At 36.1% G+C, this 26,920-nt stretch overlaps 1 protein-coding gene across 4 annotated transcripts in view; it reads left to right on the forward strand.

Annotated features, from left to right (window-relative positions):
* Positions 1-20,534, forward strand: part of LOC150110131 (uncharacterized) — an 89,692-nt gene extending 69,158 nt beyond the window's left edge. For 3 of the 4 annotated variants that reach the window (XM_090398020.1, XM_090398028.1, XM_090398035.1), the window contains 3 exons: positions 12,795-12,983; positions 13,508-13,648; positions 19,921-20,534. In XM_090398020.1, the coding sequence (XP_090254146.1) occupies positions 12,795-12,983; positions 13,508-13,648; positions 19,921-20,067 (477 nt within the window). In that variant the 3' untranslated portion in view covers positions 20,068-20,534. Of the gene's footprint in view, positions 1-12,794; positions 12,984-13,507; positions 13,649-19,920 lie in introns of those variants that run through there. The other variant, XR_016548830.1, reaches the window with a different exon arrangement.
* Positions 20,535-26,920: the final 6,386 nt, after the last annotated feature.

Here is a 26,920-nt window from a genome sequence, read left to right on the forward strand (position 1 = left end):
ATTTCAATATGAATTTGCATTTCATGTTCCCGGAACCAATTTGTTGAAGTGCAATTCCTCAAGTATAAGAAAATTAAAAAACAATCATTGCAAAGTCATTAGTTTTTCAGTTAAGACTCTTCCGAAGAAATTACTCTTCTTATATGTCCAACTGCAAAATGAAAGTTGAGATATTGGATCCTACTGTTAGATGACCTAAAATTCTAATCCTCAGATGACGAATTAGAGTCACCATTTGAGGATTAGTGTTCTGGATCATCTTACCAGTTTAATTTATATTATGGTTGAACAGTGTTTGAATGTTTTAACTGAATATCGAACTTCGATTTACTGAAAGGGGGAAGTGCACAGAATGAATAATCTTTTCTTTTTTTGTAAAATATTTTCATGCCCTTTATAAAGAAAATTGATTGACATATTTAACTCTGTGTTTATTTGTTTAATGTTAAACTGGAACTCTCTTATCCAGTAATAGCTTCGCTAAATTTTGAATAAAATTTTTCTCTCCCAGGATGTAGGAAAGACGTCTCAAATCCCAACTCTAAAATTTACCTAACCTCTAAATTTACTGTGAAGAGAAACCAACACTTGAAGAAAAATCAGGTTACATGACAGTCTGATAAAGTATAAATTAATCTTCAGAAAATAAGCAGTTGGGTTATTCGTTTTCAGGAGGAAAAAATAAAAGTTCTACTTGTTTTGATTCTCCCAACACTTTGAGCTAGGGAAGGGGAAAGATTCCTCCTTATCTCTGAAGAAAACGATAAGAAATGGCGACGAGGAAATTATAGTCGACTGAGGAATTTCTAGACTTCGTGGGAGATATTTGTATATGTGAAAGGAAATTTGATCAGGGTGTAATACATCTTCTTCTGTTGGTGTGTAATATTGAACTGAAAACTTTTATGGATGGACTATCGGTGGTTAAAATATATTTGGCCTACGCTATTACATAAAGCAAACAAATATATGCATCTTACAGATATATTTCTACATCACACTACGGAACGGCAGTTGCACACAAGTCACATATTAACTATGTTACTCAACAGCGAATACTACACTAGTGTTAATAATATTCACCGTTTGTATGATGTACTCAGGCATAACGTTGTTTTCTTGCATCTACCACACTCACATTTGCCTATAAAATTAGAAAAATGTCTAGTGTATGTGATGGATGTATGGGGAACGTCTTGTGTCTGAGTGCATCACTCTAACTATGAAGTTTGATGACGGAGGTATATTGATCTGTAGCTGTTTCTTCGGACTTATACCATTCCTTGTTGGCCTGGAAGGATGAACGCCGATGGACAAGACTGCTGGATAATGTAATGATTCCTCAATTGTGGCAGTTTTAAGGATCTGACCCATGTCTTGTTCAGTACGATAATGCATCAAATCGTAATGCAGGTACTATCGCGAAGTGGTTTAAGAAAAATTATTTCGTAAAACTTCAGGGGATGAACTGGAATGTCGAGTGTAGACTAGACTAGACTAGACTAGACTAGACCAGTGAGTTCAATAACGGTATACGTACGGTTGGTTATGCTGAAGGAAGAATATAAAATACTTGATTCATATTATCATAAACTGTTGGACAATATGCCTAGAAAAGCTGAAGGTGTGATCAGCTCATTATTATTATTATTATTATTACAATACGATTCCAATTCTGCGGATTTATCGTGAGAGCGGTACCTATACCTAAATACACACCTAGCTTAGCCTGGAATGCATTCAGACTATGTCAAAAAATCTCTTGTAATCTTCCCCTTTCTTACTGAACCTAAGAAACTTCAATATTATTTCTCTTCGTCCTATTGTCACAAGCCCTATTTTTTTTTTAAATAAAGTATCAGCGCGATAAGTTTCTTTCATGTCTCTAGTGATCTGAATGAGAATATAAGAAATTGCACTCTTTCAGCTATTTTTTTAAATTCAGATATTCTTCTCGTAATATAGATCTATACCTCATCAACCCTATCTTAGAAATCAAGAAATCCGTATATTGACATAATAATATAAATGAGATGGAATCAGTGCCTAACAGAATCATTGTTTTCTTATCACTTAGTGGTGAGTCATGTTCTCATCTTCATGACTATAATCCTCTCCGATTGTTCAACAATACAACGTGGCTCCTATATTTAACCTCGATGCTCGCCAACATGTCCAAATCCTTTACTTTATCGATCTCTTACAGCTGGTATCCCTCAATATGTTGATGGCAGCATTAAGCATATGTTGATGGCAGCATTAAGCATACCTTTGTGAGTTGCTTAAAGGCATATTAAATACATACATCTTTAATGCCCGCCTTTCCTAATGGGGTTGTGGGGGCAACAGCTGCAAAAGGAACTTCCAATGGTCACGATCCTCTGCCACCAAGCTCAGGTGTTCTGGTGGGATTCCCAAACGTGTCCACCCAAGGTTTTGAATATAATCTATCCAGCGAGTCCTTGGCCTTCCACGTGGCCTCCCACCCTCTGTCTTGGCAAAGAGGGCCTGCTGAGGGAACCTCTCTTGTGCCATTCTGACCAGGTGCCCGAAGCAACGTAACTGTGATCTCTCAACCCGGAGAAGCAGCGGTTGAATATTGAGGGTTTCCCGAATTGCAGAGCTTCTGACCCTGTCGAGTCTTGTCAGCCCCGCAACCCCTCGAAGGAACCTCATTTCAGCCGCTTGGATTCGTGTCCGCATTCTTTCGGTCATTACCCAACTGTCATGACCATTGGTGAGGATGGGGACATAGACTGTATTGAAGACAGCCAGCTTTGCCTTCTGGCTTAACTCCCACTTCAATACTACCGAACGGCCAAGCTCCCGCAATATTGAGCTTGCTAAGCCAATTCGAGTATCTAGCTCTACGTCCCATTTTCCATCATTCGTGAATATGGACCCAAGGTATTTAAACTTCTCCACCTGCCTCATTGGGACTCCACTTGCATGTAGAGTGCACGGGGATGGTTGTCTTGAGACCACAATTATTTCAGTTTTGGCCACACTGATCTTCATTCCGGCCTCTGCAAAAACAGCTACAAACCTATCCAGGGTCTGCTTGAAGTCATCTGTGGAAGAGCTAAGCAGAACTAGGTCATCTGCAAAAAGCAGTCGTTCAATGCTACATCTTCCAATTCTGACACACTCACCTGCCTCGGCTGTGCCTATCAATCCAGTCCATAGATATTATGAAAAGGAGGGGCGACAGAACACACCCTTGGCGGAGGCCAAAGGAGACTGTGAAAGGTTCAGACTTTGTGCTCTTTACCCTGACACAAAACTCTGGGCATTCATACAGGGACTTGATGGCAGCTAATAGTTGGCCATCCACTCCATACTCCTGTACTACTTGCCAAAGCTTATCCCGAGGACCCTGGTCATATGCCTTCTCCAAGTCCACAAAACATGTGTAGACATCTTGGCATATTCCCAAGATTTCTCAAAGACTTGCCTTAAACTGAAGATTTGGTCAGTTGTGCTTCTACCAGGACGAAAGCCACATTGTTGTTCCTGGAACTTTGACTCAACTATGCTGCTACATCGTCTTTCCAAGCACCTAGCATACACTTTCCCAGGTAGGCTGAGCAGAGAGATGCCACGATAGTTACTGTAATCCTTCTGGTCTCCGTCCTTGAAGACTGGTATTATTATGCCTGTCTGCCATTGCTTTGGTGCTCGCCGAGATATCCAAGAAGCCTGACACACTCGAGTCAGCCAGAGAACACCGTCTCGATTTAAGGCTTTTATCATTTCGGGCCGAATTTCATCATCGCCAGCAGCCTTGCCCGATTTTAGTGATTTTATTGCTAAATGGACTTCTGCTGCTGTGAGACTAGTCATTGCCCCGATCTGTGCCTCTTGGATGTCCACAACTGCTGGGCCACCCGGGTTAAGAAGGCTCTCAAAGTATTCCCTCCATCTGTGGAGGATATCTTTCTCGGTTGTTAAAATATTAATGGCATATTAAATATACATTTTAATTTCTTAGCCTATACAAATTTAGTATCTTCAAATCAGAATCGCTCCAATATTGTGTCCCTTCCTATACAGAACTGTTGTCACTTTATGAGAAATGACAGAGGAATTCCATGCATGAAATATCGCTCTTCCAATCGACCGCTCACACCGCCGTTTTTCTTGAAACATAATTTTAATCTGAACATTGTGGTTAGCTTTATAATTCCACACATAACTATTCCATGCAAAAATTCCCACTAAAAATGATACCTTAAAAACATTCAAAGCATTTGATCAAAATAAAATGCACATTATATTCAAACGTCGAAAGGCGAAATGAAATAGCAAACATTTAAGATAAAAAAGAATATACACGAAATATTAACTATATTCGTAAGCTTCATACATTTAATATATATGTCAAAATTAGGATTTGTCAAAATGAACTGAAAAATGGCATTACGACGCATAATTGTTAATGTGATAAACAACTGTGCACATCTTAATAACAGACTCGCTGAACAAAATTGCTAAAACAGAAATTGTACTCTCAGCCCCCCCCCATATTATTTATTTATATATATATATATATATATATATTTCTGGAAGAACACCAGAGGTGTTCCAAGAGATAAACATGAGATAAACTGGACAACAACTTCAAACCTTCATATATGCCATGACGAGGTAGAACGCCGCATAGTCTAAGGAAATTGTTATGGACCCTCATCATATAAATAATAACCTTAGTTATAATCTACCCGACTCTTTCAGCTCTGCTATCCGATATTGGCACACTCGTGAAGTCAGACGCACGCAGATGCCCAACCATAGAACTTCAACACGGACTGTAGCTAAAGTTCAAAGCTAACTGAATTTTATAATAGTCGTTTTTATAGTGATATAATGTTTCTTATAGTGTTTTTTATTTGCTTTCTATGTTCCCACGCCTGAAGAAGCGGTCAATCCGATGAAACATGTTGCATTTTGAATAAATTTAATTGTTTTTTGTAGTTCTCGGATCTAAGTCAATATATATACCGACTTCGTCAGGTGAATACAGTACCATGGAGAAAACAGCATCTTAAAAATATATTGTACTTGACACAAAAACAGAGTTTAGAACAAGTAGTACTTGTGTTTGAAATTGAGTCCAAGCGTTAGTTCTGGCGTAAAGCACTGTGCGTGTGAATGATATCATGAGTGCGCCAAAACTGGATTACAGCGCTATATGAATCGGGCAGGCTGTAACTGAGATTGCTGTTTAGATAGGTAGGGTCGAGAGCTATTTCTTTGGATTCCAAGATACGTCTTTCTAATTCATCGGAGCATTTATGGATGTTTGAAGTTGAGTTCCAGTCGATTTCATGTTGTCGTCCTTCAACATTGGTATTGGCCGAGAATAAAATATGGCTGGATAGGACACTACACGGACTCTGTTGTAAGAAATGTCACGTTGGAGTTCTTCTAGGCGGAGATGGATGGACTTTTCTATCTGGCCATAATATGGTTTTCCGCAACTGCAAATGATTTTATATACTCCTGGGAGCTGAAGAAGGTTATGTTTTAATTTAGGTTGACTGAGGTAAGATTGGAGTTTGGGAAAGGTGGAGAAATATGTTTTAACATTGAATTTCTTCAGGATTTTCGCTAGTTTAGGAGAAAGAGAACTTACATACAGTAAGGAGATGTAGGCTGTTGGGTTTGAGTTATCTTCATTACTATGTTGATTACGTACACTAAGACGATTATAGATAATTTTAGGAGAGTAACCGTTATTTAAGAAAGTCCGTTTGAGGTAACTAAGTTCTCGTTGAAGTTCATCTTCTTCTGACAACAAGGATCTCGCCCGATGAGCTATAGTTTGGAAATAATTCCTAATTTCTGAGAGTGTGTGTGTGGGGGGGGGGGGGAGGGGGGTAGTGGTGAGACGAAGCATGTAGGTATCTATCGGTGTGTGTCTGTGTGTTGTCTTTCTAAAGATAGAAATCTTGAGACCATCCGTTGTTCTAGTAAGTTTTATATCTAGAAAAGCTAAAACACCATTAACTTCTGGTTCGGATGAGAAGTTTATATATATGTTGATGAAAATTGTTTAAATGATCCAGAAAGGTTTGCAAGTTTCCTGGGCCGTGCTCCCAAATTAGGAAAATGTCGTCCATGTAACGTAGTCCAATTTTGGATTTCAGTGTCTCTGAGGAAATGGCCTTTTCCTCAAAATCTTCCAGAAAAACGTTGGCTAGCACCGGAGACAATGGGCTACCCATTGCCAAACCGCTGTTCTGTTTGTAGATCTTGTCTTCAAATAAGAAATACCTTAATCCAGACAATGCACGAGTAAGGCGAAAATCTTTTTAGATAACTTGTTTTATAAAAGACTAAGGACTTCGTGGGTTGAAAGCTTTTCTAGAAGATTGTTTAAATGATCGAAAGGTTGTAAGTTTCCTGGGCCGTGCTCCCAATTTAGGAAAATGTCGTCCATGTAACGTAGCCAGATTTTGGGTTCCAGTGTGTAAGATCAGAGTTCCAAAATTCCAATCTTACCTCAGTCACAACCTTCTTCAGTTCCCAGGAGTATACAAAATCATTTGCAGTTGTGGCAAACCATATTATGGCCAGACAGAAAAGTCCATCTCTCTCCGCCTAGAAGAACACCAACGTCTTTTATTCTCGGCCAATACCAATGTTGAAGGACGATAACATGAAATCGACTGGAACTCAACTTCAAACATCCATAAATGCTCCGATAAATTAGAAAGACGTATCTTGGAATCTAAAGAAATAGCTCTCGACCCTACCCATCTAAACAGCAATCTCAGTTACAGCCTGCACGATTCACATAGCGTTGTAATCCAGTTTTGGCGCTCTCATGATATCATTCACACTCACAGTGCTTCACGCTAGAACTAACGCTCGGACTCAATTTCAAACACAACTACTACTTGTTCTAAACTCTGTTTTTGTCTAAAGTACAATATATTTTTAAGATGTTGTTTTCTCCATTCACCTGACGAAGTCGACATTTCCGATGAAACTAGTGAAACCTTATTAAATGTCTTGTATTTTTTCTCGGTGTTTTAAGTCAGTTAATAATTATGAACATACATATATATATATGTATGTATGTATGTATGTATATATATATGTATGTATGGGAGGTATCCTTTACCATTTAAGTTTGGTGACTAAGCTAGTCAAAAGAAAGTTCCTTCTCTCTATTACAGTGTCTCCGGGAGATTTGACTAGTATGGGATTAGGCATTTTATAGTGAATATAGACCGATGGATGAAGCTGAAAAGAGAACCAGAGGCAGCCGGAGTGTTATCCCAATGAAATAAAAATTTCGTCCACCTCTTACCTCTGTTGTGAAGCTTCTGCGAATAAGGACATTCCACCTAGTGCTATTTTCTCGATGCAGACAATATTGGCCAGAACATTGGCTTATGAACTACTATGTGTGTGTGCGCGCGCGTGCGTGCGACGCTCAGTTTTGCTTCAAGTGAAAAAATGCTCCAGAAACGAGTTTTCTTTCAGAAAGTAAACAGCGAGAAAGAACATATTTGATTGATTTTTCAACTTCAAAAGTGGAGTATGTTTGTCGATCTGCACAAATGCACCCAAATTCGTTCTCATGAGTCAAATTGTGAATAACTTCTACTCAGATGCTCTGCGACGTCCATATGCTTTGTGGACGTCGCAGAACCAGTGGCGCACTAGAATTAGTGTGCAAGCAAGAAACATTATGTGTTCTATATACTCCTTGCTCTCCCAACTCTGTCATTCTGAGATTTTTTTTTTCTTTCAAAATCCAAATTGACTTGAAAGAAGGAAGATTTAATAAGATCATCATAAGCAAATGAAAAAAATACAGGCAATACCTGTTGAGTTGGTAAACGCTAGGCTCACTATATCAAGTAAATGAACTACTTGACTTTTCAGATTTTTTTTATCTTACCATCTATATATGAGACTAGCTAACTCATTTCAGTTGAAAAGTACTTATAAACGTTCCTTGCAGCCAAGACGGAATGCAAGCCTTTTCCAACCAATGGCAAATATCTACACTCTTCGCGAATGTAGTACGAAGGCACTATAGAAAGCAAGAAAGCATTGTTATTTCTGTACTACACTAAAAATGCTTAGTAATGCATCTAATCAATTAAAGCTGTTTTCAGCGGACTCTATTATCTAAATTATATCCCTAATTTTAATTAGTAAGTGAAATTATCAAAGGCGTCATTGTGTACAATGAACTACGACAGTTCTCTATCGTTGTTTATAATAATAAAATTCTAATTCTCTTAGTAGAAATCCTCGAAAAAAAAGTACCCGATAACTGTTGTTAATTTAGCTGGTAGATGACTCTTCCCACACTAAACGATTCTTAAAATTAACGATAGCATATTCGTCGAAAGACGGACTGTGATAATCTCACATTTCAAGCCCAGTGCTCAGCAAAATTAAGAGAAAATATTTTTCATTAATATTTTATTTTTAGCAGTGTCTCCGAAGGAAAATATTTCATATAAGAGACATTCTAGCATGTCAATTCTGAGTACCCAATAGAAATTGAGCTACCACTCAACAGGTCCGAACACAATGAAACAACTTATGTCTATAAAAGCACGGGTGTGACCCCATCACTTCGTTGCTGTTTTTGACTTGTTCAGTGAGTTAATCGCATCTCCTACACTTTCAGGATGTCAAATTATCATCGTTTAGATGATTTTTTGATATGGCTGGCCAGTGGACGAGTTGAAGCTGGCAGTCGTAGTCGAATGCTGAATGTTTAATAAGAGCTTGCCAAGGTAGCAGAGGGGCTACAGCCACCAGAACATAACACTAGCTGGCTCTAATAGCAAGATGGAACACCACGATGTACTGTCACCAACTGTATCTTGAGGTTGCAGCCACAGATGAAAATATTTCCCAGATCTGTGTTAGGAATGCTCAATTCAAGTGGACTCTAGGTAAAAAAGCCATTAGTTTGTATCCCATTAACCACAAACACCGCAGAGTTCGCCAAAACTGGTGCTATGAATATATGAAGTGAAATCCTGATAAACAGGATACAGTTCTGTTCTGTGATAAGTCCCATTTTAACATATAAACGGATTGTAGACGTTGTTTGATCTGGAGAGAGAACGGGAATTCAGCACTCTTTCTCTGACATAAGAGAAAAGGATACTTACAGTAGAGGCAGAGTTCTCGCATGGGGTGGAATAATGATCAACGGCAGCATCCCCCCCTCTCGTTTTTGATAAGGATACCGTAACTGTGTAGAGGATGTACCGAAAACAGATCCTCGAACTCTATGTGCGACTTTGTAGAGGTGCGGTTGGCACTGATTTTCTTTTCATGCATGACAATGTCGTTACCAGTGGAGTTTAAGTGGTGGAGGAGTATCTTGAAACTGAAGATCTCTACCAACTGCCAAGGCCAGCACGATCACCAGACTTTAATCCGAGCGAACATATGTGGGACGCCCTTGGACGTCACCTTGCACGCTGACAGCCACCAACTGGGTCACTTGGCGAGCTAAAGTCTGCAATGAAGGAAAAATGGGATTTGCTGTCCCATAATCTTATAGGCATCATTATACTGCATGCTCCACTGCTATCATGTCTTTTAAGCTTTTAGAGAGGATCTCACATTTTCGAGCATACTGTATCGACTTCTTTAATGTGATCTTTTTGATCACCATATTTTCTAAGTGTTTTGTGAATTTTGTCGAGCAGTTTATGTTTTTATTCAAATCTGGGCCATATTTCTTCTGGGATTTATTTGTTGCCCATATCTTATAAAAACGTTTCATGGATTTTAAAATAGAAAGTCGTTATGATATATTCTCTAGTGTATGCTTGATTGGACCCAAAGGTTAATTCTGTTGTAGGAGATGCTGTATTAGATCATTAGATAAAGAAAATGCTAAGGTATTTCTACGCTGTATTTCGAAGAGTCTCTCTCTCTTCCTCCCCCTCCCCCCTTTGAGTGTGCTGTACTACAGCAACCTCATTTTCGATCTTCTTAGTAACCGGATAATTTGCAAACTGGGACTGAGAATAATCTAACATTACAAACTAGAATTTCAGATAATTAAATACAGAAAATTAAAAACAAAAAAATTTATAAGAGGAAAAATATATAGTGAAAGAGTTAGTCATAAAAATATGTACACATCATGGATCCATAAAACTTTAAAATAACCCACGAAAGTGGAAATATGCATACGTTAAAATGGCTTATATTAAACAAGAAGACAGTCAACAGTCAAGCAAAAAAAAAAAAAAAAATACTACATATACAAAATTTTCGTAGACTGCTGAACGAAGTATAGAAAAATAAACAGTATTACGATTTTAACAAAACTACTCTAATACTAGGCTATAACAAGAATAATAATAATTCTGTAAATAAGAGTGTTATACCACTTTCCGTCTGTAGGCATATCACAGAATCGCTCCATCCAGTCAGATTTTAATATAAATCGATACTTCAGATTTTTAAGAAAGCATAATGACCTATATTAGTTTCACCAGCCCAATCTAGAAATGACCCAACCAGTTTTAATGATATTCTATCATTTAAACTGGTTGCTTGCAAGTTTATGAAACGTACATACGGACAAAAGAACATGTTAATATGCATCCACAAAATGTAAAAGGCTATATGAATATTGAAATTATAATTATACAGGTAATTATAATATTTACAATTTATACGATCATACTACCGTATAAAACTTACATGGACCTGGAAAGACTGAATCTATTATTATTATTATTATTATTATTATCATAGATTATAATAATAATAATTATTATTAAAACATATTAGATTTTTCGCTGAAGAGCAACACTAGCCTTTATACAAACAATACTTATTGTAACTCTCTTTAAACACATTCACTGTCAGCTCACTCATTACTAATTCTGACAATCCTTTCCGCTCATTCATCACTCTCGAAGCAAAAATCTACTCTACACACATTACTAACTACATTCTTACACAATTTCCAGGGATGACCCTTACTTCTCTTTGTATTTGTCGCGTATTGAAAAATTTCCTTTATGTCAATCTCGTAAAACCCATTTAATATCGTATAAGTTTTTATCATGTCTCCTCTTCTCTGCCTATAAACTCGATTTTGCAACTAAACAATTCCAACTCTTTGAACCTTCTCCACTACCCGCTAAACCCCAAGAAATCGGTGACTAAAACTCTGTTCACAGTGGTCAAGATGTGACCAAATTATTGTGTTCTAAAAGGGATAATAACCTTCCTGTATTTACTTTTTGTGTGTTTTTCAACATCCAAGTAATCCTTTTAGCTTTTTTTTTAATCAACTTTTGCAATATATATACCCTCTGACCTTCTACTCTCTGCCCACCATTAACCCGAAGACCACAGCCTCATAAATTTCCGGCAATCCAGTATCATCTATGTAATACACAGCGTGTAATCTTTTCAGCCTTACATTTTGCAACATTAGGTTGACAACCATTATCCTTCTCCCACAATGCCAGTTTATTTAAATCATCCTACAGGATATCTACATCACTCTTTATCAACTATTGCCTTTCTTAGCTTGCATCATCAGCAAACAACTGAAAAAAAAAAAATATTTCCCTATATCATAAATATGCCGGCCTGCTCGGCCGAGTGGTTAGCATATCCGCTCTCCAGCCAAAAGGTTGTGGGGTCGAATCCCACCATGGGCATGGATGTTTTTGATTGTCTGTGAAAATACTAGTGGTGGTGATAGGCAGTAGATGGCGCTGGTGTAGATGATGACGGAGAGATGCAGAATAGGTGCTCTCCCTCGATGAGCCTTAGGACTCCCTGGAGGTGTCGTATAATAATAATAATAATAATAATAATAAATATACAAATTAAAGAGTTGCCCTAGTAGAAAACCCCAAGGCACTCCACTAGTCGCCCTCATTCTCCTAAATTCCATTCCATATACTACTCTGTGGTATCTTTAAATACACTCCTGAGATATTAAATTTGGCACTTCTGTCTTAGAGCCACCTTTGTGTAATGGAACTATTTTATCCTCTTTCCACTCCCTTGGAACCTTGCCAGAGGCTTAGATTGAACAAGTTCATCAAAGGAAATTATCTTGCACATTAGCGTAGCACCTGAGCCGGCATACCATCTATTCCCACTGCCGTATTCACGTTGATGTTTTTCAATATGCTGAGCTCTTCCTATTCATCTACCTCAATTATGAAATCAGTCTCTGTTACACCAACAACTACAAAATCTCCACCTGGATGATACACCTTTGCAAAGTGATCGCTCAGCAACTCAACTATTTCTTTTGCTTCTATCGCTTTCCTACCATCCATATAGACAGAGTGATTACTTACTACATAACGAAAAAAATAAAACTTCTAAATAAAATTTAATTAACGCATTTAGTGGTAACTGAGAGAGAAAGAATTGGAATGTTGTAGCATAATTTTCATATTTTTTATTTGCAATTATGAAGTTGTAAATGTCACCTTTTTGAAGATTTTGTAATTCAGGGAAGAAGTTAAAACCTTTGCAAGATTAAGGTAGGTAAACTATTTTCATAGTGCAATATGTGTTTTCTTTTTAAAGTCATTATCTGCTTTAACGTCTAATTTTTAATTAAAAAAGTGAAAAAATACAAATGCAATATCATTTTACAACTGTATTCATTATGCATAAGTTTAGGAAATAATAAATAATCGGATGGTTTCTAAACTTCAACAGAAAGCTTGGAAATTGGACTGCATGTCTTTCATATTTCTTCCTTCTTCCGAGATCATATTTTAAAGAAATATTGTCATTCCTTCATACAGATAATTAAAGGTCATCACTACAACCAATCTGTGGACTGGTGGTCCTTTGGAGTTTTATTATACGAAATGCTTATTGGCCAATCACCGTTTAACGGTACAGATGAAGATGAATTATTCTGGTCAGTATGTAACGAAGAAGCGTACTATCCTCGATTTATCAGCAAAGAAGCTAAACAACTCCTTGTGCTGGTGAGTAAATTTCCTATTTAAAATTGTTGATACAGAAATTATCTCAGAATAATGTGGATGTTAAATTTAATAAATTTAAAAGACAAACAATTTAAGAATTTTGCATTCACATGATGATATTTATAAGAATTATTTCACGAATGGAGACTCAACATGTGAGTGTCGAAGTAGAGAAATAATTTCTTCAGCATATTTTTAATTTCATTTCATAGAGCAATATCATGTTTATTGTCCTTCCAGTAATGAGTCATTACAAAAAAGCTCGACATAGGTTACTTATGAAATAACTTTTGTCTACAATAATTATGCCAAAAGAGGCTCCAATTGTGAAAAGGCATTATATAAGAATGTGATTACGAAATGCACTTTTTTTTATGATTGTCTATGATCAAAATGTTATATTTACTTAATGTTCCAACTATTAAATTTAATTAATGTTAAAAATGTTATATGTACTTTTCAAAGTGAAAGAGCTGTTTATTTATTACCAGAAAATGTTTATTATGCGTATTTATTTAATGTAGTTGCTAGAAAAGAACCCGGAGCGACGATTAGGTATGGCCGGATGTACTGCAGGAGATATTTGTGATCAACCTTTTTTTAGGCCAATCAATTGGGAAAAAATTGAAAGGAAAGAGGTGGATCCGCCTTTCAAACCGAAATTGGTAAGCAGCTTATTATTATTTTTGTTTCATAATATCATCTACATTTCGTTCATTTTCGCTGCGACTTTCATATAGTTCTGCACATCCTATTTGTAGTATACACTACAAAACAGATTAGTTATATAATAGACTGATAGGATGAGAACATTCGTGGTTATAAAGTTTGAGAACTATGGATCCCACATTTTGGCTTGGGGGGGGGGGGGGGAGAGACTCGAGTTCAGTTAAAGACAGGACAGCTTCTGGAACTTTTCAACGGTTTTTATCAAAAGAGGTTAAGTAGATTTGCCTTAAAAGCATGTAGAAGAGTTTAAATATGAAAGATGCTATTCATTTGTTTTTTTTTTCATGAAAATTTGTTTAAAAAAAAAAAATATATATATATATATATATGGAATATAAAGACAGACAAACATAGAATATATAGACAGAACATACACGAACGTGCAGAATACATGTAATATTAATAAAAGAATTATCCTTGCCCCATTCAAAGAAAGTGCAATATTTCACTGCAAGCTTCTTAGTCGCGAAACTCTGGGGTGCGGATAAGTTCATTGGCTATCAAAGGATGCCTGTTTGAATCCATTTATTAACTCTTTCACCCAGTGCTACAGTTTTTAGAAAACAAAGATGATTCTTTAGAGCCAACTTGATTAATTTGAAAAGTGACATAGTTTATTTGACCGACTTGTTTAAGAAATATAATGAAACAAATCTACACCTCCAATAAGATGAGCTGAATTTAATAAAAATAAAAGCTGTTATTTCTGTGTTTGCATCAAAACTTGTCCTGTGCAAACGAAACTTAGGACGAGGAGAATTCAGCCAGTTTCCAAATCTGTCAACAGTGGAAAAATGTGATGAAGACGTGCTCAACTATTGTCAGCACTTGGAGGCCCTCCATTGTGATTTCAACCAACGATTTAAAGCTATTCCTGAAATCAAAATACCCGATTGGGTTTCGGACCCTTTTCAAGTACAAACACAGAAGAATCTTTACAATTACAAGAAGAACTGATAGAAATAACAACAAATGAGGAATTGAAATTAAAATTCCAAAACGGGTAACAACAGTTCTGGTTGCAAAAGCTGATTCCCATACTTTATCCTGGATTGTGGGCTGTACTCAAAACGTTTTTAATCTTATTTCCATCATCAGATTTAGTGGAACGTGTGTTCTGTGCGGTCACAAATCTTTTAACTAAAAATGAAGCCGACTGCAAATAACTGATCGCGGTGATTTAAGAATGTTGCTGACAAATATAAAGCCAAATATCAACAAATTGGCAGCAACACACCAGGCTCATCCTTCTCATTAGGATTGTTTTTAATATTACTGATCGTTATTTACTATATTATGTGCTATTTTTACATATGTGCAATTTATGCTTGTTTTCTTAATTTTAGTAGTGTTATTAAATTTTCAGCTCCAACCTGTCCTATGTTTACGTGCAATGTATGTTTCTTTTGTTGATTTCAATATATAGTTTTAAGATTTCAGTTCCAAAGTGTCTTATTTCCAAACTTCAGAAATCTCTACTTGATGCACAATAAAACGCAATTTTGTTTCTGTATCTATCTATTTGTTCGCTTAAAATTCAAGAACTGCTGATCCGATTTTCTTTTATATGTATCACATAGAGCTGGTCAGGTCTTAGAAAATAGTTTCCAGAGTGCTGAATATTTTTAAAAAATTTTTTTTGTAAAAGGGGGGCGGTAAGCCAAATAAGTTCGGGAACTATTGGTCTAGTAGCACTCTATTTCTCCTTCTATATTATACTTGTCACTCTCGTTGCCTGTAGCCTGCTGTTTTATAAGTTTCATGTAACTGTTCACTTCTTCCAAGTTAATGTTTCAACCATTTTTCTCTTTTTCTGTAATTCTTATTTAATTTCCCTATTCATTCATTTTACTCTACTCTGTTTATCCTTTGAGATTTATGCATATAGTCCATTATTCCCGTCATCAAATATTTCTGAGCTACTGCCTATGTAATATTAATCTCTTCTTTTTCTATGTAGGTCTCTTTCCAGTTGGGATGACGCCAAGCAGTTTCCCGAGCCTTTCATAATTTCTTTCCCTATAATTCCCCATGTATCTTCTTATTACAGCTACCTCTACATGCCTTCAACCTCCCAGCTCAGGACTATATGATCACTGTTACCAACTGGGATTAACACTCATATCGTGCCTATGATCACATCATTCAGCTTTATTTACTAAATCTAATATACCGAACCACGAGTTCCTTCCATCAACAACTGTATGAAATAGTGATCCCTTAAGAAATTCTTTTCCGTTCCTTTTCTCTCTCCCATATACTGTTTTTTTTCTTCTTCTTTCTTCTTCCCAGTTTACATTTCAAAAGTTAAAATCTCCCGTTATGATAAACATTTCTGCCTAGCTAAACCAATTTACCTGAGCATTCTTTCTCATGTCATTCATTATTTCCAGGTCAGTAACAAACCCAAACTAAATATACCTCTCAAGTCAGGGTTATCTGACACCAAACGCCTTTAAAATCACCCTTTTCCCCTCTTCCAGTTCCTTAAACTTAAATGAACATTTGCCATCATCAACAGCAGTACTCCCCCCCCCCTTTTTTTTTGTATTATTTCTGGTTTTTCTAAAAATACTATGTGCATCAACTTGAATTCCAATCAAGATATCATTAGTAGTCAAGTATGTTTCTGTTATATTGTTCTTTCGGTCTGAAAGAACTAATGACATAAATTCTTCTATCTTATTCCTTATAATTTCTTCAGACCAATGCCAATGTTCCTCATTTGCATTGGTGTATAAACAGTGGATGGTATTCTTAGACTTTGTCCTAGATCTTTTATTGTTTCCAAATCCATTTTCTCTCATTTCTGTGAACGCTATTTTCGACAACTATCCTAATAACTCTTCTTTCCTTTATCTGATACACGTATCAGATAAAGGGAAGAGGAATAGAATAATACTATTCGTACCCACTTACACCCATACTTATTTAAATGCAGCTCATCTCTGTCAATTAATTATTTCCTCTCATCAGACTTACCCCATTTAAACTGCCTAATCAAATCTCTCACACTATCTTCCTACACATTTTAGTTACATTTTTCATTCATCATCAATTTCCTTCTCAATCCTTCGTCGTCATATCTAGAAAGATTTTTTTATTTCACTGTTTCTAATATTTCGCTCAAATCCCTTGCCAAATAATTTGCTACTTCTCAAATAGTTCGTCTGAACCATCACAATAATTTCCTCTACCTTTTCACTCAGCTTGATAACTCGAATTAACCGGTCTAAAGTACCTACCGACAAAAAAGTCTTCTAGCATATCTTTGTTTTGTACACTACGAATCATCGAATCCCCTGAACATTATTGTAAGTGTCTTCGCTTTTTCTCCTTCTTCCCTTTTCTGTCCATTTCTGCTAATTTTATTTTGTATCCTACAATTCCCACAATCCCCAATTTCCTCAAAGCCTCGATTACACACTTCTGTTCTTTGCTCAACCAGGAATCATTCTCACTTTCACTCACGTTCTTCTTCATGCTCTGTATCATCTCTTCATAAACTTACATTTCTCATATGCACATATCATTCTTAATCTTATACTACTTTTTATTCGTCAGAGGCACACATCAGACACAATATTTAATATTATTTTGAGTATTGGTAGTGGAAAAACGAGAGATTAACTGCCATTAGTTAAGCTTTGTCAAGTCCACTAAAATCCTTCGAACTGCTTAATGTTTTTCCGGTAATCATCCTTCCACCAACAAAACTGGTTGTTTTCCTTATTAGATGATCTCAATACACTTGGTTTTCCTATTTTTAAGATAACGGGTTTAGTTTCTCAGATGTTGTTGCTATTCTATGGGAGTATCATCTGAATCCCTTGTTCCTGTATTACCAACCTACAAAGCTGAACACTAGGTTGCAGGTCTACTGATTTTTTCCATCCTTTTTCCTGTTACCTTTCCTCTTTCTGATTGGACTGCATCTACTTACATGCAAGTTTTCACCACAAGGCAGTGCTGTGAGAGAAGCGCAGGATTCCAAATCTTTTACAAAAGTTTGCAAACTGTCGAAATCAGCACCGTCAAAATGAGACAGGCACGTGGAGAGTACAGTCCATCACTACAGGCTATCCATAGGAATAATGGATATCAGAATATGTGGAAGTATTTTGTATTGGTAATGTATTGATAATATTTCCTTTACTTCCACAGCATCCTCCGATATCTTCCAGCTACCCCCCCCCCCTCTACTGGACACAAGATATGAACTCCACCAATTTTCCATTACCAATCCTAGGCTCACTCTTCTATAGCATTAGTAATGGAAGTAGCAGACTGGAAAATTATATAATAATTGGAATGGTGTGTGTGTGTGTGTGTGTGTGTGTGTGTGTGTGTGTGTGTGTGTGTGTGTGTGTGTGTGTGTGTGTGTTTCATTACATTGGTTTAGTAAGAGGTGTTATATTCCGCAGCATCATTGCACAGGATATGATATATCCTGTATTTCAATTTAAAGAAGACGGTCTTTGTTCGTTTATAATGACGTAATCTAAAGTAATATTTTAACAAAGACATTTTCATCATGAACTTGGTGTGAAGTGTTTAACGCCATATATCAGATGCAACTGTTCGTTCGCAAGTGGCTTATTTTATACTATATATCACGCATCACTTACAAGGTACAGAGAGGTCATACACACACACACATTGCTAAACAAAATTAATGTTTGCTTTCTTACTCCCTCCATTTACAGACGTAAACTACATCGTTTTGTAATAATTAAGCATAAATTCGTCATCGTGATAAAAAATTTAATCCGGGTTTACTTTTCTAAATATAGTTGATTTAATGGGCAGGGGCTGAAACTATTTTTAACATTACGACATTTCCAACTTTTTGTTGAAATCCGACGCAGCTTAATATAAAAAATGTGAAATAAAAATAGACTAAGTCTAATCACGGAAATTCCATTTTGTAATAATCTCAACATATAAAAAAATTAGAGTTTTAAAGTAGTTCAAAGGGTAAAGAAAATTTTAAGACAGAAGCATTTCAATTATTATCAGTAAATTTAAGTCAATCTAAGTAGTGGCCACGAATTTTCCAAATATATTCATTTTTATTTATTTTTTTTTTATTATTACTATCAGCCTTTAACTTTTCCCCACTGCAGGGGTAAAGGGCTTCTCTCATTAACAGGTAGGTTGGATCTACTTCTCCCATGGCGACCCATTCCATCTTGGGAGAGTACTTATTCGCTTGTTTGAATGAATGTTTGAAGGTGGAAGACAATCACAAACACCCATGCGTAGGCGGGATTTATTAATATTCTTAATTAGTTAATGTAAATAAGAGTTTTACTGTATGGATTTTAATATTTTTATTTATTCTAATTAGTAAATATCAAATAAAAATGATTTATCTTTATAATTAATACTCATGCTCTACTTATTTTTGCTCTGCTATTTATTATCCTATTATTTTTAACTCTGAATATATAATTTAAAAAAATCGACTTACCACAAAACAAACACGTTATCTCAGTTTTTGCAATGTTCTTTGAATTACAAATACTTTCCCTATTTTGTAATGATATTTTGAACAAAGTAAACTAAGCAGCGCAACTTGTCTTTCAAAGATATAAAATATACAGCAAATAAAAATGGAGCCTAACACGTAAATATAGTTAACGTTATGCTAATATTTCGCTGTCGTCTGCAATCGTATGGAATACTAAATGTCGATTGCAGCGCCTAATGAAAATATTTTATATTATTATCCAAAATTTTTTTTCCTTACAAACTGTTTATCTTTATATTAAAATATAAAATATTTAAATATGTGTGAGGTGTTTTATATAAATATAAATGTATATAAATTTATATAAAGTATTCAGATATGTAAATATTTGATTCTCATCCACCAAAGGTGGTATATTAGTACTATGGATGGTCTAAGGATTTCTCTTTTATTCTCTATTCTATAACATATAATATAATATAATATAATATAATATAATATAATATAATATAATATAATATAATATAATATAAGAGAGAGAGAGATTAAATATCTCGTTTATGAAATCCATATTTTTTTTTAATTTCTCACAACGGGCTTGTAATATTGCAAGAATCGTTTATGATTTTAAAAAAGACAGCTTGTATAAAATTTTATTACATGTTATATTGTTTTAGTAAATAAAAATTTATAACCAATTGTCTCCGGTTATTAAAACTTTTTCTTCATTTGCAGAAAGGACCGTACGACGTCAGTAACTTTGACAGCGATTTTACAATGGAAAAAGCTGTTTTGACACCGATTGATCCTCAGATCCTTGCATCGATGGATCAAACTCAGTTTACTGGATTTAGTTACACTAATCCTCACATTACGGATTGAAAGAAAGAAAAAGGATGCAATTGTTACTTCATCTACTAGAGAATTGCTTCTCGTGGTATGCATCAATTCCATGGCGAGAGCTACCGACCGTCGACTATGTATATAAAGAACTATGACGGAGTGCTCACGTGATACTGTATAGCAGAACCGGACCACTTTCAAAATGATCTCTGTGGCAGAAGTGTTGTAATATATGGTGCAGCTAATCTTATCGAAAAATGGACAGCGAAATAGAAATGAAAATTTTGCCTAATCAGTGATTCGTTTGGACTACGAGTTCGTACACGTTAGTGTATGACGTCTTCAACATGTAAATTGACTGAGAATTTCTGAAAGGAAAAAAAAAAAGGAAATAGAAAGATACTCTAGTTACGATCACACTACACATTATTACACTTACGAACGTTCAATTTGTATTTTATTTGACTTTGTATTGTATTTGTAGAATATGAATAACGAAAGTTTTATTTCCTGTGTGATATTTTATTTGCTGTTGCCAAATTATTAATATCTAACAAATATCACGATGTTTATATTAAGGGTAATAATGTTTATATTAAGGGTAATGAAATTATGTTTAATTAATTTCGATAAGAAAAAAAAAAGCAGGACTGAATCATACACATTGTTTGGTTTTAAAGTACTTTCTCTCTCTCTCTCTCTCTTCCCCACGCTTCTCAAATTCGCCAGTTTAATACAAACATTTAAAAAAAAAGGATACCAGTCGTTTACCAAAAGCATATTCGCAGTTGTATATTAAAAAAAAAAAAAAACTTATTGGCAATCATGATTCTCTCTTCATAAAATGAGAAATTTTGATAATAGTCAGATTGAATTATTATTTTTTTAAAACTCTTAATGAAGTACATTTTCATAACAGTGAAAATACTCTACTCTACTAGATGCCAATCTGGAGTCAAGCTTTCTTGATACGCTTTCTCATTGCAACTAAGAATCATTTGTTGCACAATAGTCATTAAATGTGTATAGAAAGAAAATAAAAAACGCCTTTTACTTCTCAAACGGAATAGGAAGAGCTCCTTTAATCCGATGACCTTTTGAAGGCAGATCAACAGCCAATCTTTATTTTTAACCTTGACTGATAGTCAGACTAAGTTATGAATGAATCAATGCAAACAGAGAAAGAGAGAGAGAGAGAGAGATCACAGCAGAAAACTTCGGCCATCTCATGGCTCTAAACTCTCACACATATCACAACAGTGTGAATTTCAATGGTCGATTTTCTTGAGATGCGGAGTTTTACCTCCGACTTTCCTGGAGAAAACCTACTTGCCCATGTATGTTATCGGCGAACTCAAGAAATGGCAGGAAAAAGGTCTGAAGTTCCTCCAATTAGTGACCTGTAACTGTAACAGTTTTTCTTTGGGCAGCCTAGCGGTATGAATACAAATGTCGTTGTCACACAGCTACATAGACACCCATAAATAATAAATAGAATGCCTTTTATTTCCAGCGGGAGTAGATGGAGGCGCTTTCAACTCTAATTTTCTGGAAGATTCGACAGCCTATATTCTAATAATCACTCACCTTGTGATTAAGGCTATCAAGGATTTCATAGGCATAAGTGAGGAGACAGTATCTCAAATTCGCCATTTCGTGGTCCTAAATAATAGGTACATAATTGTCTGAAACAGTGTGAGTTGCAATGTCTTTTTTAATTATTATTTTTATTTTTTGACTTATGGGATTCACTGGGGACGAATGGAATGCCTAGGGAAACGTTTCTCTCTTCGCAACTGAATTCGGTTTTCTTATGATTTCTAATCTCTGAATATAAGAACTTTTTTTCATAGGACTTTTTTATTCAGCAGTTTCCCAAGTTAATCGATCTCTGGCTCAGGAAAGTAAGGTTTTATCTCCTTGCTCAAGTATCTAATCCCTACAACCAAAAAACATCAATCATAGATGCACTCTTTCAATAATTTTATTTTTTAATTTTAAACTCACCATAGTTAGTATATTTAGTATATATTTACCACCAGCGTTTACAATCACGAGATAGTGATCAATGTCTACCATATGCTAGCTCGAATGCCTTTAAAATTAAAATTAAACTAAAGGGCGAACACAAGCTGTCCAATGATTTCCAAAAGTAGTAAGATCTAAAAGAGATCTCTGTAGAATAGGAAAGGGAGTAAGAGAGGTTCTTTTTTTTTTTGTTTAGTGTGTGTGTGTGTGTGTGTGTGTGTGTGTGTGTGTGTGTGTGTGTGTGTGTGTGTGTGTGTGTGTGTGTGTGTGTGTGTGTGTGTGTGTGATAAAGTATCGAAATGGTGTTTTGGTTGTTTTGAATTATGGCCGACACATCCAAAGCGATGACGCTATAGTCTGTCAAGTGCGTTTTCTGACTGATTTGCTTATCAGTGATTCCTCCTCTACTGCCACTGCTCTCAAGTTCTGCTTTATGTTACAATCATGATGATGAAATAATTTAATGAATTTATCATTAAAAATCTCTACTATATCCTCCTCAGTGTTTATCATTCTCCCATTATCACTGACCGACATCATTCTTCCTTCTACTGGCCACATATCGAAAATACGCCCTAGGATTTCTTTTAGTGTCATTTGCTAACTGCTGCTCATACTGCACTTTTGCTAACCTTACCAAGTGAGTACTTGCTTGCCCTTTGTACTCCTCATGTAACTGATTATCTCAACTCATCTTGTGCTGCCTCCACAATGCTTTTTTCTTCCAGATTGCACGCTTCACCTCTTCAGTCATTCATTTTACACCAATCTTGTGGAATACTCCCAGCCCTTACAACTGTCAGATGCTTCCTAAGTAGAGACCAAGTAGCAATGATTTCATTCCATGCAATTCCTCATTCCATGATATCGCTGCATGCCGCCTCCTGAGTTTGCCATAAGCATCTGGCTTATAGTTCTACATACAATCCTTTCTCACAAAAGTCCTGACAGGGCTGGCCACCACTCACGTGATCACTTCATGGTCACTTTCAGGAAGTGGAGGAAGATGTAACACTTCGTTAACAGCAATATCATCTGATGAGATAATCGAATCCAAGACACTCGATCTACGTGTGTCCTCTATTATGTATGTTTAAGGTAGTTATCCCTTAAAAACTCAAGGTAATTCATTCTCTTTTGTTCCTAATGCTGTCCCTTCATTCCAGCCTGCATTACCATAATTGAAATTTATCATAAAGATCACCTTTTTCTTATTATGTTTAAGGTAGTTATCCCTTAAAAACTCAAGGTAATTCATTCTCTTTTGTTCCTAATGCTGTCCCTTCATTCCAGCCTGCATTACCATAATTGAAATTTATCATAAAGATCACCTTTTTCTTATTAGCCAGACCAATTTAACTACACATTTCCTTCTTACTGCCTTCCACATTACCAGGTCTATAGCAACACCCTACAGAACATTTCATCCTGTCCACCTCCACTTCACACCATGCTGCTTCATAACTACTGTTAGTATTTGCTCCATGTATCTCCATCCTAGGTGCGCACGACTTCTCAGTCATTATCAATAAGACTCCTCATCCCTTTATGTTTTGTCCCTCTTCACGAAGAATACATATCCCTCCATATCAATTCCTGTCAGAATGTTCTCCTCGTTCAACCATGTCTCACTGATACCAACAATTTTTGTGCGAATAAACTCTATAACGCTACAATTTCATCCTCCTTGTTTCGAATAGTTCTAGCATTTGTAAACATACACACTGGCTAATTTTTGTTTCCATAACAAGTACCATTGTACTTGTTATGGAAACCCCCCCCCCCCTGTCGGATATGACTCCTCTACACTGTCCTCTGTTCATTCCTGTCTATTATATACTTCCCAGACCTATGCGTCTCTCGCACATCCTTTAGTGTCTTAATCCTTTCTTTGCATACTCATATCTACTCCTGAAACCATCATATATGTAACCATAGATCAGTTATCAATACCCGTGCTGAAGAAGTCCAGTAACCAATATCGTACCGCCTGAAGATCTTTCTCATCTATAGTGAAATGCCTTCCGGAAAGGTGTTTCTTGGGGTGGGGGGGGGGAATAGGTCTGAAGGCGCTAAGTCTGGGATGTAGGAGAGATGTAGCTGAGGTTCCCAACGATTACAGGGCAACCTACTCACGAGGGATGTGCGCAGTGTTTGGAGTAGCGTAACCTGCACCAACTTGGTCGGTAACCGAGTGGTAAAATAATAAAAAAAACATTGAACTATTTGATTAATTCAAGTTCCTTTATTGAAAATTACAATAAGTTACACTAATTTGCCGGCCTGGTTGGCCGAGTGGTTAGAGTATCTGCTCTCCAGCCAAAAGGCTGCGGGTTCGAATTCCACCGTGGGCATAGATCTTTGTGATTATCTGTGAAAATACTAGTGGTGGTGATCAGCGGCAGATGGCGTTGGTGTAGATACGGTTCATTGTACTTGGTGGATTGAGTGGTGGAGACAGAGAGCTCTAAAGCAAGTGTCCTCCTCGATGAGTCCATGAACAGCCTGGAGGTGTCACATAATAATAATAATATATTATTATTATTATTATATATTTAAGAAATGACAGCTCACGTTCAAATGTTGAACAATCAGACTATCAAGTTTAGACTCATGAAATATATTTAAAAACTGTGAGATATGTGGAATCAAAACTTAAATAATAAAAAATTAAAACACCATACATTCCCTTGACATTAACTGAAACATAACTACAAAAGATATGTGAAGGAAATACCAAATAGTATTTCCTTCACACACACACACACACATATATATATATATATATATATATATATATGAAAAAGCTTTAATGGCTGATACCGAGAGATAAAAAGATGACATGATATATTTGAAAAGATACTACTAGTTTCGTTGAATTGATCAACATCTTCAGGTATGTATCATAACCAAAGAAGTTTATAAAGAATTACAGAGGCTTAAAATTGTAATAACAGAACAAGTACAAAAAGACAGCAGCGTGTTTGAAAACAAAATGCGAGCTTTAGTTCCAAACAAACGTATACTACGCGCTGTCGCGAGTGCGCCAGTACTGAACAGAGGCAACGTGTGCGTCAAAGAGATTAAAACTCTGGCTGTTGTTGATATGAAAGGAATCTAGAGAAATTTCCATAGATTTCTCTAGATTCCCTAGAGAATGTCCCTAGACAATCTTTCTCTAGTGTTCATCATAGCACACATGGATGTTAGAAGTTTGAGTCCAGTTCACAATGTGTTGGCGGCCTTCGTCTGAGTTAGCTGAAAAGAGAACGTGGCTAGAGAGAGCGCTAGCTCTAGTCCTGTTATATGAGATGTCTCGACGATGTTCTACCAAATGTAGAAGGACGGATTTAGCAGTTTGGCCATAGTATGGCTTTCCACAATCACATAAAATCTTGTACACTCCTGGAAACTGAGTAGGAAGATGTTTCTCTTTAGGTTTGCTAAATATTGAACGACGTTTTGGAAGTTTATGAACTCGAGAGAAAGATTGTCTAATCTAGGGAAATTTCTCTAGATTCCTCTCATATCAACAACAGCCTGAGTTTTAATCTCTCTGACGCACACGTTGCCTCTGCTCAGTACAGGCGCACTCGCGACAGCGAGTAGTATACGTTTGTTTGGAACTCAAGCTCGCATTTTGTTTTCAAACACGCTACTGTCTTTTTGTACTTGTTCTGTTATTACAATTTTACGTCTCTGTAATTCTTTATATACTTCTTTGATTGTGATACCTGAAGATGTTGTTCAATTCAACGAAACTAGTAAACTAGTAGTATCTTTTCAAATATATCATGTCATTTTTTTATCTCTTGGTATCAGTCATTAAAGCTTTTTCATAATATTTCAACCGAGTAAAAATGAATTCTGAAAAAAAAAAAAAAATATATATATATATATATACACACACACACACAGAACTTACTTCCATCTGTACATAATTTAATGTTGGTAGAAGGATCGCAAGAAAGTTAAGATACAGTAATAGAAATATTACGAACCACAGGAGATAACAACTTGTGACAATTTGCCCCAAGATCCGACGTTAGTCTCAGTTATAAATTTGACGTCTATTCTTAATACTGTTGAGTCAGTCGAAACTCAACCAAATAACATACAATCAGGACATATTGAGATAACCTAATATTAATTCCTTGTTCTGAATTATCTACTTCATGTCAAGTTGCATTGCACAAAGTCACTCTTATTACCTAGAAGTGCAGTTTGGTCTTTTGCCATTCCTTCACATCAAGGTAATAGTAGTAGTAGTTCCATGATGATGATGATGATGATGTCTTGGGATACATCCGGACTGCCTACTGCTGTTGCACCAAGCAATCATGAGATTTATAATCATCAGCTTCAATTTCAAAGTTAGAATGTTGTTCAACTGATGACACACGAGTCAGTTCATTATCCTTGGTGATGCTTGTCACAACATCAGTGCAAGGTCTGCTTCAGATCTGCACAGCCAAAAGTAACGAAAAATCATATGAAACGGCAGGAAAATATCAGACATGAATCTTCATATTATCATATATTGGATCCGGATATGAAAGCAAAGTTGATGAAGTGAAATGAAAAGAATTACGAACATACATGGAAAAGTGAGAAAGAATGGAAGAAAAGATGGCCACGAAAAATAATGTAACGAATGATTCGAGAATGTCTCTCTATGGAGATTTCATTACTAGAGGCGGAGTGAACGAGAAGGTGCATAAGATTTGTTTTTCTGAAGGTAGAATGAGCAGAGTGATTGACGCATTGTACAAGAGATCAAAAGAGTTGGTGGTCGTAGTAGGGACGAATGATTTGGATGGAGACAAGGAAAATGTCAGATTGGATATTAGGATGTTATTAAGGA

This window comes from Typopeltis vanoorti, chromosome 1 (assembly GCF_054136105.1).
Source record: "Typopeltis vanoorti isolate ZY-2024b chromosome 1, IOZ_Tvanoo_1.0, whole genome shotgun sequence".
Taxonomy (NCBI): domain Eukaryota; kingdom Metazoa; phylum Arthropoda; class Arachnida; order Uropygi; family Thelyphonidae; genus Typopeltis; species Typopeltis vanoorti.